At 42.6% G+C, this 17336-nt stretch overlaps 1 protein-coding gene across 5 annotated transcripts in view; it reads right to left on the minus strand.

Annotated features, from left to right (window-relative positions):
- Positions 1–17336, minus strand: part of LOC124048092 (myocardin-like) — a 143839-nt gene that overhangs the window by 65678 nt on the left and 60825 nt on the right. For all 5 annotated transcript variants that reach the window (XM_046368523.1, XM_046368522.1, XM_046368520.1 and 2 more), the window contains exon 3: positions 4640–4845. In XM_046368523.1, coding sequence (XP_046224479.1) covers positions 4640–4802 — 163 coding nt within the window. In that variant the 5' untranslated portion in view covers positions 4803–4845. The remainder of the gene's footprint in view (positions 1–4639; positions 4846–17336) is intronic.

Here is a 17336-nt window from a genome sequence, read left to right on the forward strand (position 1 = left end):
ATGGGTGTAATATTCAGTCCGTGGACCAATCATCCTCCTCCAAATCACCATGGAATTCACATGAAAGCAAGGCATTCAGGGAGGTGAACGTGCAGCACGCCAAGGAACAGATTGGAACAATACGTTTCTCCGCTGCAGGTGTCAGGAGAACCTACCCTTGCCAAACAACCTTTTCCCTCCTCCTCATCCTCTCCTTCTCCTCCTCCCTCATTTGGCCAAATTAATGTAGTATTTCCCAGATTTCTATCAGGTAAAGCTGCATGTTTTCACATGAAAACCCTGTGAAGAATTACACTCAGACTGAACCCCCTCACAAATCGGTAACCGGAACGCTACCCAATCAAGATCTTTGATGTGGGGCCAGTGAGACTTGTTTGCAAGGGTATGAGGCTTGTAGTCTGTAAATACGTCTCCTTTATATAAAAGGATATCACTAATGGACAGTTCAATCTGAATATCAGGAAGGCAGTTCTTGGTTGAATTGTTTCAAGTCTCACACGACGGGGAGTAATCGATCATTTGAATCAACCTGCTCTTGATAAGTTCATATGATGCCATTCAAACAACAACAACGCCGTTCTTGGTAAACAAACAGCTGTGGAATATTTGGCTGGAGAAATGGCACCTCTCTCAACTCCATAGATAGAGCTATGAATGCAAGGACTGGCTAGCCATGGGTTGAGTCTATTGGAGTAAAACAAGTCTATATTTTGCTTCTGATGGGGTACAACAGTTGAACTAACACTATGATGTATTTATACATTATATATATATATATTTTTTTAATCTATGGGTATATATCATGAACTTAAGTAAAAAAAATGGATGTAACAATCACAGATAGCCCCTTTAAGTGGTTATAGGAAAAAAGCTGACTTGTATCTCCATACTGTAATCGACTTCATTTCCATCATCTGCATTGATCTGGAAGCAATGCATCTGGACGCATTAGACTCATTGTCTAGCTATTTTATGTCAGTGATTAAGGAAATGAGACAAGGAGAGGAAACAATTTAAGACAATGGAGGTGCACTCCACTAACTAGTGGAGGAGGCAGTTTGCAGTATTCTGTCATTGCAGTGAAAGTTGTCCTATGAGCTACAATGGGAGGGTATAGGCATCTAATGCCAAACGTGTGTGAACGATGCCATCCTGTGGACTCCCTCAACACCTTGACAGACTTGACATGAAGAAGGGATCTAGCCCTCTTTTCATGTCTAACTCAGCATCTAAACAAGATACAAATTAAAATATTATTAAGTATAAATGTGTGTAAAAAAGTTTCTTCGAAATGAGGAATGTTGCATTTTAAACATCTACGACTTTTTAACATCTACGTTTTTTAACAATACAAAAGTCTAGATTAAAAGTCTCCCCTTCACAATAGTTTTATTATTATTTATTTTTTACCTTTATTTAACCAGGCAAGTCAGTTAAGAACAAATTCTTATTTTCAATGACGGCCTAGGAACAGTGGGTGAACTGCCTGTTCAGGGGCAGAACGACAGATTTGTACCTTGTCAGCTCGGGGGTTTGAACTTACTAGTCCAACGCTCTAACCACTAGGCTACCCTGCAGCTTAGGGTGGTCATATGTGATGGGCATTGAGGAGTTACAAGGTTAATACAACTACTAGAATCACATGTGAGGATAATTCATTTACTCCACCATCCTGAGAGAGAGAACAGTGCAGTCCTCATGCCAACATGCCAACTACGACTCTCTGGATAGGGGCCAAGTCTGAGACGCTGCTGTGTTCATGTTAACACACAGACGCACACAGCAGAATGGTTTTTTTTTGGCCTGCAGACGTTTACAACATCTTTATTTACAACGAGCTTAAGAAATAAGATATGGGGATTCTCGCATCACCATTATATACTTGAGTAAATTAAGAAAGGCTGCTATGACCGAATCAGTCTTATCTTTACATTACATTAGAACTCTGTCATTAGTCCTTGGCAAGAGAACCAGGAGACATGGACAAGATTCTGAAGCATTTTACTGTTTTATTTAGTTCTCTCCGTCTCGGTCTCCCTCTCTATCTATCCCGGGCCTGATATGAAAGAGGAAGGAGAAGGAGAGAGGAGAAGAAGAGAGGAGAAGGAGAGAGGAGAAGAAGAAGAGAGAAGGAGAGAGGAGAAGAAGAAGAGAGGAGAAGGAGAGAGGAGAAGAAGAAGAGAGGAGAAGGAGAGAGGAGAAGAAGAGAGGAGAATGAGAAGGAGAAGAGAGGAGAAGGAGAGAGGAGAAGAAGAGAGGAGAATCAGAAGGAGAAGAGAGGAGAATGAGAAGGAGAAGAGAGGAGAAGGAGAGAGGAGAAGAAGAGAGGAGAAGAAGGAGAACGAGCGAGGAGAAGGAAAAAAAATGATTGGCTAAAGTTGAGGAGATTCCAGTTTGTTTGTCCGCCTCTTCCATTAATCTCAGACTACCACCACACATGACATAATGGAAAAGCAGTGAGGAGGAAAGGAGGAGAGGGCTTCAGGAGGACTGAAGTAGGAAAAGGCTGTATTTCTCTCACCGTCCCGTTCGTTTGTTTCGCAGGGAGTCCAGGGGGATACATCATTCTAAAAATACTTATATCACTGGAATTAATCTTCAGACCCTTGTGATGCCAGTGGCATTTAAACTGGTTTGATTAGGGCTGTGAAGTTAAAAAGCAGAGCGTACAGATATTTCAACACAGATTAATCATCAGGTTTTATCCGGCGCAGGGAGGAACATACTTACCTATTTGTCTGGTACAGTGCCTTCAGAAAGTACTCATACCCCTTAACTTATTCCTGATTTTGTTGTGTTACAGCCTGAATCCAAGTGATCAAATAAAATAAAAATTATCACCCATCTACACAAAATACCTAAATGAAAAAGTGAAAATATGTTTTAAGAATTTTTTTGCAAATTTATTGAAAATAAAATGCAGAAAATATTCACACCCTTGAGTAAATACATTACATTCACCATTGGCAGTGATGACAGCAAGTCTTTCTGGGCATTTAACCCCCAGAGTCAATACGTTTTAGAATCATCTTTGGCAGTGATTACAGCTGTGAGTCTTTCTGGGTAAGTCTCTAAGAGCTTTCCACACCTAATTGTACAATATTTGCACATTATTCTTTTAAAAATTCTTCAAGCTCTGTCAAGTTGGTTAGTGATCGTTGCTAGAAAGCCATTTTTAAGTCTTGCCATAGATGTTCAACAAATTTAAGTCAAAAGGGTAACTGGGCCACTCAGAAACGTTGAATCTCATCTTGGTAAGAAACTCTCCAGTGCATATTTGGCCTTGTGTTTTAGGTTATTGTCCTGCTGAAAGGTGAGTTTGTCTCCCGGTGTCTGTTGGGAGAGCAGACTGTAGCAGGTTTTCCTACAGGATTTTGCCTGTGAATACTGTAGATCTATTCCATTTATTTTATCTAAAAAAAATCCATTATGCTTGAAAATATTGAGAGTGGTACTCAGAAATGTGTTGTGTTGGATTTGCCCCAAACATAACACTTTGTATTCAGAACATAAAGATAATTTCTTTGCCACATTTTTGGCAGATTTAATGTAGTGCCTTATTGCAAAGGATGCATGTTTTGGAATATTTTATTCTGTACAGGCTTCCTTCTTTTCACTCTGTCATTTAGGTTAGTATTGTGGAGAAACTACAATGTTGATCCCAGTTTTCTCCTATCACAGCCATTACACTCTTTGCCTGTTTTAAAGTCACCATTCACCTTATGGTGAAATCTCTTAGTGATTTCTTTCCTCTCCAGCAACTGAGTTAGCAAGGATGCCTGTATGTCCGTAGTGACTGGGTGTATTGATACACCATCCAAAGTGTAATTAAAAACTTCACCATGCTCAAAGGGATATTCAATGTCTGTTTTTTGTTTTTTTATCCATCTACTATCTACCAATTGGTGCCATTCTTTGCAAGGCTTTGGAAAATCTCCCTGGTCTTTGTGGTTGAATCTGTGTTTAAAATTCACTGCTTGACTGAGGGACCTAACAGATCATTTGTATGTGTGGGGTACAGAGATGAGGTTGTCATTCAAAAATAATGTTTAGCATTCTTATTGCACACAAAGTGAGTCCATGCAACCTATTATGTGACTTGTCAAACACATTTGTTCTCCTGAATTTATTTAGACTTGCTATAACAGAGGTGTTAAATACTTATTGACTCAAGACATTTCAGCTTTTCCTTTGTTATTAATTAAACATATAATTCCACATTGACATTATGGGATATTGTGTGTAGGCCAGTGACAAAAACAATCTCAATTGAATCCATGGCAGAAATGATTAGTCACTTTCTTTCAGAAGGCCTGTATGGAATTTTGAAGTTGCGGAAGAAAATAAGATAAATTATTTTTATTCTTGGATTGATGGGAATCTTCATATGATTTGTTATCACGTGTGATTGATTCAGCCAATCCCATCAATCTGCTGATCACTATCATTAGTATCATTGACATTGTCAACGTCTAAATGGAATTGGTCTTTAGCCAGCTAAACCTGGCAAATTTAAGATAATACCTAGGATCAGGATTCAAATCAGCGACCAAGCGTTTTACATAATACTTAGAAAATATTATTCTTGTTTATATGTTTTCATTTCATTTGAATTATAACTAATAGTGTTAAAACTCACCCTTCTTGCTCACATTGGTTGAGGGCTTCTTCCTGGTTGTGTGGTTGCTGAGGTCCTTCTTGTCTTGGGGGTCCTCATTGTCCTCTTTAGTCTTTAGGTGTCCAGGACTTTGCCTGTTCTCCTTACTGTGGACAGACAGCTCAGTAGTTTTCACTGCATTCATGCTGCGCTTCTCTCTGTATGACTACTTTACTGGGAATCATATCCTGTCAGAGAGAGAGAGAGGACAAATCCTGTCAAAATCAGTTCCCCTGTGTGAGTGCGTGCGTGAGTGCGTGCGTGCGTGCGTGTGCGTGAGTGAGTGAGAGAGAGAGTGAGAGGACATCCTTTCACGACTTAATTGGCTGATATTATAATATCACAGAGGCCACCGTGCAGGATATTGTTGCTGCCTCAGCGTCTGTCCACTCCAGGTTAAAAACAACAGCTGGTCAATTAAAATCCAACTGACATCACAAAACGAGAAATCTATACGCCACAGACACGTCACACAACGAGAAATCCTTCACATTTTCAATGACCGTGTGTTTCTACACCCTGTGGTTGTTACCCATTATGTTAGTGTGTGCCGTTCCAACAGTGTCTTGTATTGTCCCCAGGACCTGAGCCCCAGGACTACCTTACATGATGACTCCTTGCTGTCCCCAGTCCACCTGACCGTGCTGCTGCTCCAGTTTCAACTGTTCTGCCTTATTATTATTCGACCATGCTGGTCATTTATGAACATTTGAACATCTTGGCCATGTTCTATTATAATCTCCACCCGGCACAGCCAGAAGAGGACTGTCCACCCCACATAGCCTGGTTCCTCTCTAGGTTTCTTCCAAGGTTTTGGCCTTTCTAGGGAGGTTTTCCTAGCCACCGTGCTTCTACACCTGCATTGCTTGCTGTTTGGAGTTTTAGGCTGGATTTCTGTACAGCACTTTGAGATATCAGCTGATGTACGAAGGGCTATATAAATACATTTGATTTGATTGTCTTTAGTTTAGAATCCATCTGAGCCTGGAGACGGCACAGCGACCAGCATGCTGCATGCGTCCGTCTGTTTACAGAGCTTAAGGCCGTGGACAAGTCCTGCTTCTCTCGCCATCCGCCCTCCACATCAGCCAACTTCTTCATTTACAGAGTTTACAAAGAGAAGACCTTCTTCCCCCTTCTTCCTTATTCCCAAATAATAAACACTCCATGCTCAGCGGATTCAGTAGCATTGAGAGAAAATCGTCGAGTTGAAAAACGAGGCCCCTCACTCTCGTCCATAGACAAGCCAAGTCTTCTGTTCTGCCCAGGGCCCCGTACATCATCGTTCACTAACGGGTCTCACAGGGCACCGTGAACTTGCATAACTGTTTTCTTTAATAATCTCTGTTTGGAGAACCATTCTGATGCTTAGAGGACAACCTCACATGTCACGCCTCCTGAAAACAGCTGAGGTATCAAAAAGCTAGGCTACGTCGGCCAGTCTGCCCGGATACAGGGTGTCGGATAAGTAAAGGTCTAAATATTTTATAATGGAAACCTGTTAGTGAGTAGATGTATAATGAACACATATTAGTGAGTAGATTTATAATGAAAATATGTTAAACTAATAGTCCTAATGCAATCCTTCCCAAACCTGTCAACATATACAAGTCTTTCACGACTAGACAATTTATAGTTAGTTACATTCATAATATGACACATTTGCTTGACACATAGCAGACCATTTTCATCACAAGTCAAGGTTAGCTGCCTTACAAAATGACGCCACAGCCATTCGCCAAGACTTGACCAAACAACCATGAGGGAAAGGAGAGCCCATCGGAAATGTACTTATCTGTGTGGTAAGACAGATACAGTATCTCTGTAGTGCATGTTGAGCAGACAAAAAGGGGGCTTGTATACGGCCCATAAACACGAGCTGGGGGGAAACAATAACAAAGCCAAGCATTTACGTCAGAAACAAGACAACACTTGCAGTAAATTACCCTCCATAAAATAGCAGAACAGAAAACATGCCTCTATGCACTCCTCTTTTAATGAGGTCTTAACTGATGGGCCGGAGGTTGAAAGCCCACCCATCGCCAAGGAACGAGGGAGCCCAACCTGGCCATGTAAGACAGAGTGGGGTAAGACAGAGTGGGGTAAGACAGAGTGGGGTAAGACAGAGTGGGGTAAGACAGAGTGGGTAAGACAGAGTGGGGTAAGACAGAGTGGGGTAAGACAGAGTGGGGTAAGATATTTGGTTGCCATTTAAAATGTCATTAGGTTTCCTATAAAGATGTAGAGAGGACTTCTCCAAGATCTCCTTATTGATTTCCTCAGTGTGGCTGAAGACGTGGCACACACTGGTTGAATCAACGTTGTTTCCACGGCATTTCAATGAAATGACGTTGAACCAACGTGGAATAGACGTTGAATTAACGTCTGTGCCGTGGAGAGTAAGTATTATGGAGAGTAAGTCACTGTCTTGTCTTGTCTTTGGACATGTGGCAATTAGAGTTTCTCCTGACCTTATCGATTTCCCTCAGTTTGGAGAAAGAACCCTGGATGTGTCATCATACCCTCTCTCTAATGGTAAACAGACAGAGGAGTAATGTAAAGTAGTAATCTGAGCCACATTTCACTTTCCCGTTGTCGGTGCCTGCATTGGTTTTAGTGGTGATACATGAAGTCTTATAGCATCAGAGACGGCTCCCTGTTTGTTTGTGTGATCAAAGTCAATGTTTATAGGCCTATGTGCTATGTATGACATGCATTCATCTTGTTTAGTCAACGGTTTCACTGTGTGGGCTATCCCATAATGGTCTTCAGTTCAACGCAGGTTACAGGTTACAGTATTAGCTTACAGAGATATCCTCCAAATCTCACTGACAGATTATTATATCCAGGAATGTTGTTATTTTCTGTTCCTGTTGGACCACCAGAGCTGAGCTGAGGGCTGGCTGGCTGGCCAAATTTACGGCTGCATGCTTTCATGACTGGTCTTATTTATGTCAGGGTTAAGCCAAGACTTCCACCACTGGGAATTAATACATTTTCAATTGAAGCTAATTAGGATATTCTAGTCGCTTATCGTATTATATTATAGTCCTGCGATAGTTGCTGGCACACAAACTGTAGTCCTTCTTTAACCATGTAATTTGGAGGCACCTATTGTAGAGGCACCTATTGTAGAGGCACCTATCGTAGAGGCACCTATCGTAGAGGCACCTATCGTAGAGGCGCCTATCGTAGAGGCGCCTATCGTAGAGGCGCCTATCGTAGAGGCGCCTATCGTAGAGGCACCTATCGTAGAGGCACCTATCGTAGAGGCACCTATCGTAGAGGCACCTATCGTAGAGGCACCTATTGTGCTCTAGACGACATGATCTTCTTAAATGACTAAATGTGACAGTTATACCGGCATCTTATCCTGAGCTAACTATTTAACGGCCTCCGTTTTACCACGACTTACTTCGAACACAGAGTTTGGAGAAAAAAAAGTAGTTATTTCTGGTCCATGTTTGTGTCTTTTCTCTCGTATAAAACAGGCTCCCAGTGGATATGTAGGGTAAGAAGCAGTATGTAGAGTATTGGCCTCTAACTAACATGGTGTCTATTCTCTGAGAATTTTCCTGCGGTCTCACAACGTCTAACATGTCCTAATGCTTCCTGCTGGGCATTCCGTGAAGCAAATGAAGTAGGAGAGGATGGAGGAGCTTGAACCCAGCAACATGATGGGTAATATGAGGATGAAATACGAGCCTGTTTCAAGTGGTGACGCACTGTTTTAAACATAGAAATAGAATCCATGCCTATTCGAGTTCTATGTTATGGCTTACATCATTACTTGGTTCTAACTTCACGCAGGACCCTGGCAAGCCGAAGGCATGCTTTTATCCCAAACTGTAGAATCCTCGTCATAGTCTATGTAATAGACGACTACAACATGAGCCCTTCCACACGCTAGAGAGAGAGTTTAAAAAAAGGTGGTGTTTCAGGTTTTGTTTTAAAGTAAATAGACTTTGGACTAATGAATAAGTATCGGTTCTATGTACGCCACGCTTTGCCGCTCTGACAAGTTGTTAGTCAATTATTTTTTAACAGAGGATTTAGAACTTTTGCCATTCTATAATAAACAATGGCATGGGCCATATTGAAAATATTTACTTAATTCTCCAAGGTGACTTATGGCAACGCTGGTCACTAAACAGAGTGGGAAGTGTTATGGCGTCAGGTGCCGCTGCCTGTACACTTGTTTATAGGAATAGCCCATCTGGCTTTGGCTAACACAGGCAGCCCTCTCTGGTGACCCCTTGGCTTGTTCGAATGGAAAATATAACAGGAGTGTTTGCTAAGCAGCTACAGCAGACAGCTTTCAGGTGACAGACAAGACAATGTTGACCACAGACTCCAGATCTGGAAACCCTGGCCCTCTCGGAAACCCTGGCCCTCTCGGAAACACCTGGAAACCCTGGCCCTCTCGGAAACCCTGGCCCTCTCGGAAACCCTGGCCCTCTCGGAAACCCTGGCCCTCTCGGAAACCCTGGCCCTCTCGGAAACCCTGGCCCTCTCGGAAACCCTGGCCCTCTCGGAAACCCTGGCCCTCTCGGAAACCCTGGCCCTCTCGGAAACCCTGGCCCTCTCGGAAACCCTGGCCCTCTGGAAACCCTGGCCCTCTCGGAAACCCTGGCCCTCTCGGAAACCCTGGCCCTCTCGGAAACCCTGGCCCTCTCGGAAACCCTGGCCCTCTCGGAAACCCTGGCCCTCTCGGAAACCCTGGCCCTCTCGGAAACCCTGGCCCTCTCGGAAACCCTGGCCCTCTCGGAAACCCTGGCCCTCTCGGAAACCCTGGCCCTCTCGGAAACCCTGGCCCTCTCGCAACCAGTAAAAGAACTATCCAGGGAATTTTTTTTATTTTTTTATATTTTTTATTACTCCCATTTTGGGGGAGGGGTTTATAAAACGATGACAGAGTTGCAGAAGCTTAGCAAATTGTTCTAGTAGGTGATGACTGGATGAGTGGACCAAATATATGTCTTCCCTGCTTGTTGCTTTGATATCCACCTATGCTGGGAAAGATCAGACAGATTTTAGGATGTTGGTTTACTGCATGTATCTATTCTAAATTCCATCCATCAACAGTATTGGAAAGGTGACAGTTGGTTGTGATTATTGTTGAATGGTAAATCAAAGACAATACTTCCTGAAATAAATGTGGGTTTTTATATCCAAGCTAATTTGATTCAGTTCCTCATTCGGATCTTGGTGACAAGCCGACAGAAACACAATAAAACTATACGCAAATAAAACTGTATAAACAATCTCTGCGTTCAATCCACAACAGCAAATCTTCCAACTCCGCTTGTTCTCATAGATCTCAGACTTATTCAAGGTCATTCAACAAAGAATTATTAAGCTTATTCATTTGGGAAGATATATATTTTTTAAAACTTTATGGAACTTATCCTCTGCAGCAGAGGTTACTGGGTCTTCCTTTCCTGTGGCGGTCCTCATGAGAGCCAGTTCCATCATAGCACTTGATGATTTTTGTGAACGCACTTGAAGAAACTTTCAAAGTTCTTGAAATGTTCCGGATTGACTGACCTTCATGTCTTAAAGTAATGATGGATTGTCATTTCTCTTTGTTTATTTGAGCTGTTCTTGCCATAATGTAGACTTGATATTTTACTAAATAGGCCTATCTTCTGTATACCACCCCTACTTTGTCACAACACAACTGATTGGCTCAGAAGCATTAGGAAGGAAAGAAATTCCACAAATTAACTTTTAAGAAGGCACACCTGTTAATTGAAATGCGTTCCAGGTGACTACCTCATGAAGCTGGTTGAGAGAATGTGAAGAGTGTGTGTGCAAAGCTGTCATCAAGTCAAAGGGTGCCTCCTTTAATGAATCTTAAATATAAAATATACTTTGATTTGTTTAACACTTTTTTGGTTACTACATGATTCCAAATGTGATATTTCATAGTTGTAATACATTTGTATTCCGGACACCGACATTGCTCGCTCTGATAGTTCTTAATTTTTCTTTTTACTTTTTGGATGATGTGCGTATTGTTTTCTGTTGTTAGGGTATTATTACTGCACTGTTGGAACCTAGAAACACAAGCATTTCACTGCACCTGCGAATAACATCTGAAAATCTGTGTACGCGACCAATAAACCTTGAAATGACTTGGGTAAATGTGGCACGGTAAACGTACATTTTGCTACGTTAACTCTTGAGGCCAGGCTGCTTTGCCACTATCTACACTCACGCAAAAACAGTGAGGAAAGCGAGGCCATGTTTCGATTGGAGGTGAAATGGGGACAAAACATAGAACGATGCTTTGGAGGATATCTGACAATCAAATCTAAATAAAGTTTTTTTTTCTCAGCATAGTGTGCACACCATTTCAGAAACCGACAGACAATACAATTTAACCAACCAACTGTCAAACTTTTTTCCCCCCACATGCTTGCAAAGTGGTTGAGTATGTATCTGTGATGAATATGAGGCAGCTACATATTACCACTGTCCAGTCTGTCTGTGATCTACGGTAACAACGCAGCTGTAGCTTCTGGTATTCTCCTCCTTCAGCACTGTTTAGCTCTATGGATTTCATAGGCATCAATCACCAGAGGAATTGGGCTGGGGTGTTTCATCAACCCTCTACACAGCAAAACAGTGGAATATGTCCCAGGCCAGGACCTCTTAAGTGTAAATTCAACAGAAAAATAACTGGAATACACAGCGCTAAGAGATTGCGTCTCTGTCTGGCAACAAACGCCAAGAAAGATAAATATAAGGGAGAAAAGAGAATTCGCTAATACTTTACAGTTCACCAGATGTAGCCCGGGTGTTATGACAAATATCCTAACCATGAATCCATCAACTCCTCCCCTCCAAAATATATCTAACAACAAAGACTTTAGACGTGTGATATTTAGTAATGAGGGACTTTACAAAAAAACTGATACACCTCAACATTCTGAAATCTACTTCTATGTAGTCTACATATTGTGGATTACATGTTCTATATGATGTCATTCTGTGGGATTAGGCCTACATATTGTGGATTACATGTTCTATATGATGTCATTCTGTGGGATTAGGCCTACATATTGTGGATTACATGTTCTACATGATGTCATTCTGTGGGATTAGGCCTACATATTGTGGATTACATGTTCTACATGATGTCATTCTGTGGGATTAGGCCTACATATTGTGGATTACATGTTCTACATGATGTCATTCTGTGGGATTAGGCCTACATATTGTGGATTACATGTTCTACATGATGTCATTCTGTGGGATTAGGCCTACATATTGTGGATTACATGTTCTACATGATGTCATTCTGTGGGATTAGGCCTACATATTGTGGATCACGTGTTCTATATGATGTCATTCTGTGGGATTAGGCCTACATATTGTGGATTCCACGTCAAGTGCCTCCCAACAAAATAGAAGCAGCAGACATTACAGAGCTCAAGGAGCGGGCGACTCAGGGAGTTCAGAATGCTGGATCCACTCTCTTAAATCTCCTGATAGACTATATCTGGGATTCGATTCCAGCATGTCACACAGCCTCAGCCAGGTAGAGCATTGGCTGGCACACATGCACGCACACGCAAAGTGTCTCTATGTACAGTATGTCTTGGTCCAACGTGCTGTTCCTGCCCCCCCCCCTCCCTCCAATTAGGTAAACCGAGAGCTGCTTGACATATTGTCACGTGAAGGGAAGTTCTCTAGGCTCACTGTCTCTCCCAGGTACTGCTCATGTGATGTTTAACACACTGCTGTTGTCAGTGGTGTAGTGGTGCTTGGATAAGTGGGTATACTCTAAACTCAAATTTTGCCAACAATTTCCTAAAACGTCCCCACCCCGGTGAAGGAAAGGCATCCTGTGTTAAAAATATGATGTTTTCCTATAGTTTTCACTTGCAAATTCACATTTTTTTTAAATAGGAAAAACAACAGAATATTTATGTTTAAGGCCACAACAAATGCTTAAATCACATCAGGAGAAAAAATTTGCGGTCTGGGAAAAATACAAATAAATGTCTTTGGGAGGGTGTAGATGTGCAGCTAGCAAGAGACTGTTTGGCTAGCTGTGTCTCTGAACTGTACAATAGGCCTACATGTGATGGCAGATTTTGTGAAACAAATGCCTTCTCAACTGACACAAATCATCAGACAATCATTCTGCCAGGTAGGCCTACTTTGCAGTCAACATTTAATTGGGAAGTTTTTTTGGGAAAGCCTTTATAAAATGTTCATTCAAAAACAATGCATGACGTCTGGATGTCGCAGATATTCAACCAAGACTTCGGACCAAACCTGTTCTATACCTGGTTTACCCATTGTTGCATTAGTTAGCATTTCCTGGTAAATATCATACGTTGAAATTGTCCTACACACCTGTACACCACCTGCTACCGATGTGGTTCCTCCGTGAGCTGCACCTGTGAGCTGCACCATGCGGCAGCCAGTTGACAGCTGAGCACTCCTGCTACCGATGTGGTTCCTCCGTGAGCTGCACCTGTGAGCTGCACCTGTGAGCTGCACCTGTGAGCTGCACCTGTGAGCTGCACCTGTGAGCTGCACCTGTGAGCTGCACCTGTGAGCTGCACCTGTGAGCTGCACCTGTGAGCTGCACCTGTGAGCTGCACCTGTGAGCTGCACCTGTGAGCTGCACCTGTGAGCTGCACCATGCGACAGCCAGTTGACAGCTGAGCACTCCTGCTGCCAGATGATATTTCTGATGATAGATATATTCCCAGTGCACGGGAATATAGTTGTGCAGGCTACTCTGTGCATGATTTCTTTATTGTACTACATTATTTATATGGCGTATACCCTCCACTACTTTGATCCGCATCAGAGGAAGTGAGTGAAAGGCAATGCCCATTGACAAATCATAGAGTATACATGGGTATACCCTCCACTACACCACGTAACGGTGTTACGTCTTACACTTGTCCTGCCCCCATTTATTCTACAAGTCACACGCCACACCTCACCACACCACGCCTCGCCATGCCACATCTCGCCACACCTCGCCACGCCACACCTCGCCACGCCACACCACACCACATCACACCTCGCCACACCACGCCACACCTCGCCACACCACATCACCACGCCACACCTCGCCACACCACGACACGCCTCGCCACGCCACACCTCGCACACATCACACCATGTCACACCTCACCTCACCTCACCACCGCAGATCAGAGACCACAACACAACATGGTCTGATGTTCCCGTTCCTCAGGTCTCATCAAGCGCAAAGGTTAAGAAAAATGAAATCTGAATAATATTACATCATTATTTTATATACTCCAGTAGATCATCATTGAACAATGTGGTATAAATTGTAGATCTGCTAACACTGTAAATTGTATTCACTCATTTCAACATCGTATAAACAAGATAGTTGGCCTATCTATATAAATATTTCAAAGTCACTCAGTAAATCAGCATTGTTGTGACAAAGATGTTACACAGAGTAGCTTTAAGCTATAGCGTAGCATGATAGCATCTCTTTCACACAGCCAGCCTATACTCCCCTATCAGCGTATGATTTATTTATTTATGTGACACCACGGCTAAGCCCTGAAGTGCTGTGATTGCTTTAGCAACACAGTCAGTGACAGCAGTCAGAGATATGTCTGGCTGATAGCAGCTTGTCCTTGTTGTGTGTGGCTGGGGACTGACATCACCCATAGACGCCTGGGTCCTGGACACACCACCAATTACCCTGGGGATGGAGACCGAGGATGGGGCTGAGGGCTTGGGGCTGGGAGTTGAACAGACTCACTGCTGATGCTGGCACTGTGAGTGTCCTGCATGTTTAACTTGTTTAACACAAATAATATGTGTAATCTAAACACAGGAGGCATTCTAAACACAGGAGGCATTCTAAACACAGGAGGCATTCTAAATACATGAGGTAATTTAAATACAGGAGGTAATCTAATTACATGAGGTAATTTAAATCAATCTTGTGCAGACGGTAGTGTTTGTACGTGCACGCTTAAGTGTGAGCTTCACTGAAACTATGACCGTGTTTGTATGTATGACTGCAATACGTCTTTGACTGGCACTGGCCGTGTTTAAAACTCGCTCCCCGAAAGTTTAAACAGAGTGGTACTTCTGCCTAGCTTTGTGTGACAAGCTTTGATGCAGAATTACCCATCAGCAGTGAAACAACCACTCCCTGGACACACACAACCTTTCCATTCATGCATTTCTATTTTCAAATCAAATTAAATTTTATTTGGCATTCCTCTTGTCCAGATGGGATAGGGGATGTGTTCTCTAGTGTCCAGCTTCCATTGTTCCCAGTCTCAGAAAAGTTCTGTTGACAATTGATATTTGACTCTCAGGCTGAGAGTATTTGTCTTGGGGTTTTTTGTTCTGTCGTGCGTCACATTCTAGAATGGATAGAATCAAAAGAAAAACAATGAATTCATGCTTCAAACGTCTGCAGGACTGGTCTTCTGAACTGTACTTCGCATCACACCAAGCCAGGCATGTCAACTATAAGGTCACACTGAAATTACACTTTCTAGAGCACTTATTTTGAGAGGGAGAGAGAGGGACAACACACTACACTTTGTAAGTTTTTCATTCATATGTCTTTTTCTTTCCATCTGTATGTCTTGTATTGTAAATGTTTTGTATGCTTTGGCAATACATACTGCCTGAATGTCTTGGCAATAAAGTAATTTTGAATTTAATTGAAATTGAGAGAGCGAGAGACCGAGAGAGAGCTAAAAAGACAGAGAGACAGAGATTCAGGAATATGATATTCTGAGGTATTTGCTGGATAGCAGCTTGTCATGAAGTGCTTTGAGAGAGTAGTCAAGGATCATATCACCTCCATCTTACCTGCCACCCTAGACCCACTTCAATTTGCTTATCGCCCCAACAGATCCAGACAATGCAATCGCCATCACACTGCACAGAGCACTATCCCCTCTGGACAAGACAAATACCTAAGAATGCTGTTCATTTTCTACAGCTCAACATTCAACACCATAGTACCCTCCAAGCTCATCATTAAGCTGGAGGCCCTGTGTCTCAACCCCACCCTGTGCAATTGGGTTCAGGACTTTCTGACGGGCCACCCCCAGGTATGAAGGTAGAAAACAATTTCCACTTTGTTGATCCTCAACACTGGGGCCCCACAAGGGTGCATGCTCAGCCCCCTCCAGTACTCCCTGTTCACCCATGACTGCGTGGCCATGCACGCCTCCAACTCAATTATCAGGTTTGCAGACAACACAACAGTAGTGGGAATTATTACCAACAACGACGAGACAGCCTACAGGGAGGTGACGGCTCTGGGAGAGTGGTGTCAGGAAAATAACCTCTCACTCAATGTCAACAAAACAAAGGAGATGATCCTGGTCTTCAGGAAACAGCAGAGGGAACACCCCCCTATTTCACATCGACGGGACAGTAGTGGAGAAGGTGGAAAGTTTTAAGTTCCTCGGCGTACACATCACGGACAAACTGAAATGGTCCACCCACACAGACCATGTGGTGAAGAAGGCACAACAGCACCTCTTAAACCTCAGGAGGCTGAAGAAATTTGGCATGTCACCTAAAACCCTCACAAACTTTTGCAGATGCACAATTGAGAGCATTTTGTCAGGCTGTATCACCGCCTGGTTCGGCAACTGCAAGGCTCTGCGGTCTGCACAATGCATCACCTGGGGGGGTGGCAAACTACCTACCCTCCATGACCGTTGCAGCAAGAAAGATCATCAAGGACAATAACCACCCGAGCCACTGCATGTTTACCCGCTACCATCCAGAAGGGGAAGTCAGTACAGGTGCATCAAAGCTGAGGCCTAGAGACTGAAAAACAGCTTCTATCTCAAGGACATTTTCGTAGAAATATTTGCTCAATAATATTTCTCATATAGTGTAACTTGTGATTTCAAATAGACAAAGTAACAAGCTGGTCCATGGATCAACTGCCTTTCCAGCCTCGGCACATACTTTTTATACAGTTTTCATCCTTACGTCACACATATAGTCACTCCTCTTTATGTTAATGATTCATCCCCTTGGGTATTTAGCCACCATTATCTTTTTTGCCTTGCACTTATTTCAGCTTGGTTTCCATTTTCTTGTTTGGCACGGACCTTAGGGCATGGATTCTATTGGTGGCGTATCCATAGCAATGATACAAAAAATAAACAGACACGTACACTTCTAATGTAGGTGCATGTCTAATCGTGCTTTTAGTAATACAAACCTATGCTTCTAATGCACATCTAATGAACCTTATGGGACTAGGTAATGGCTTCCCTTATCCTAATGACCAATTTATTATTGGTTTCCCTTAGCCTAATGACCCAGACACATATAACTACCCTTAACCTAATGACCTATCGATTAATGGCTTCAGAAACATATGGTTTGTATTGATTCCGTTTACTACTCTAAGATGGATAATGAGCACATATGTACTGGAAAATTCCCAATACCATCACACTGTTAAACAACCATCACTAACACAGAGAGGCTGCTGCCTACATACAGACTCAAATCATTGGCCACTTTAATAAATGGATCACTAGTCACCTCAAATAATGCCACTTTAATAATGTTTACATATCTTACATTACTCATCTCATATGTATACTGTATTTTATACCATCTTACCTATGTGGCTCGGCCATCACTCATCCATATTTTATATGTACAT

This window comes from Oncorhynchus gorbuscha, linkage group LG11 (assembly GCF_021184085.1).
Source record: "Oncorhynchus gorbuscha isolate QuinsamMale2020 ecotype Even-year linkage group LG11, OgorEven_v1.0, whole genome shotgun sequence".
NCBI classification, from domain to species: Eukaryota; Metazoa; Chordata; class Actinopteri; order Salmoniformes; family Salmonidae; genus Oncorhynchus; species Oncorhynchus gorbuscha.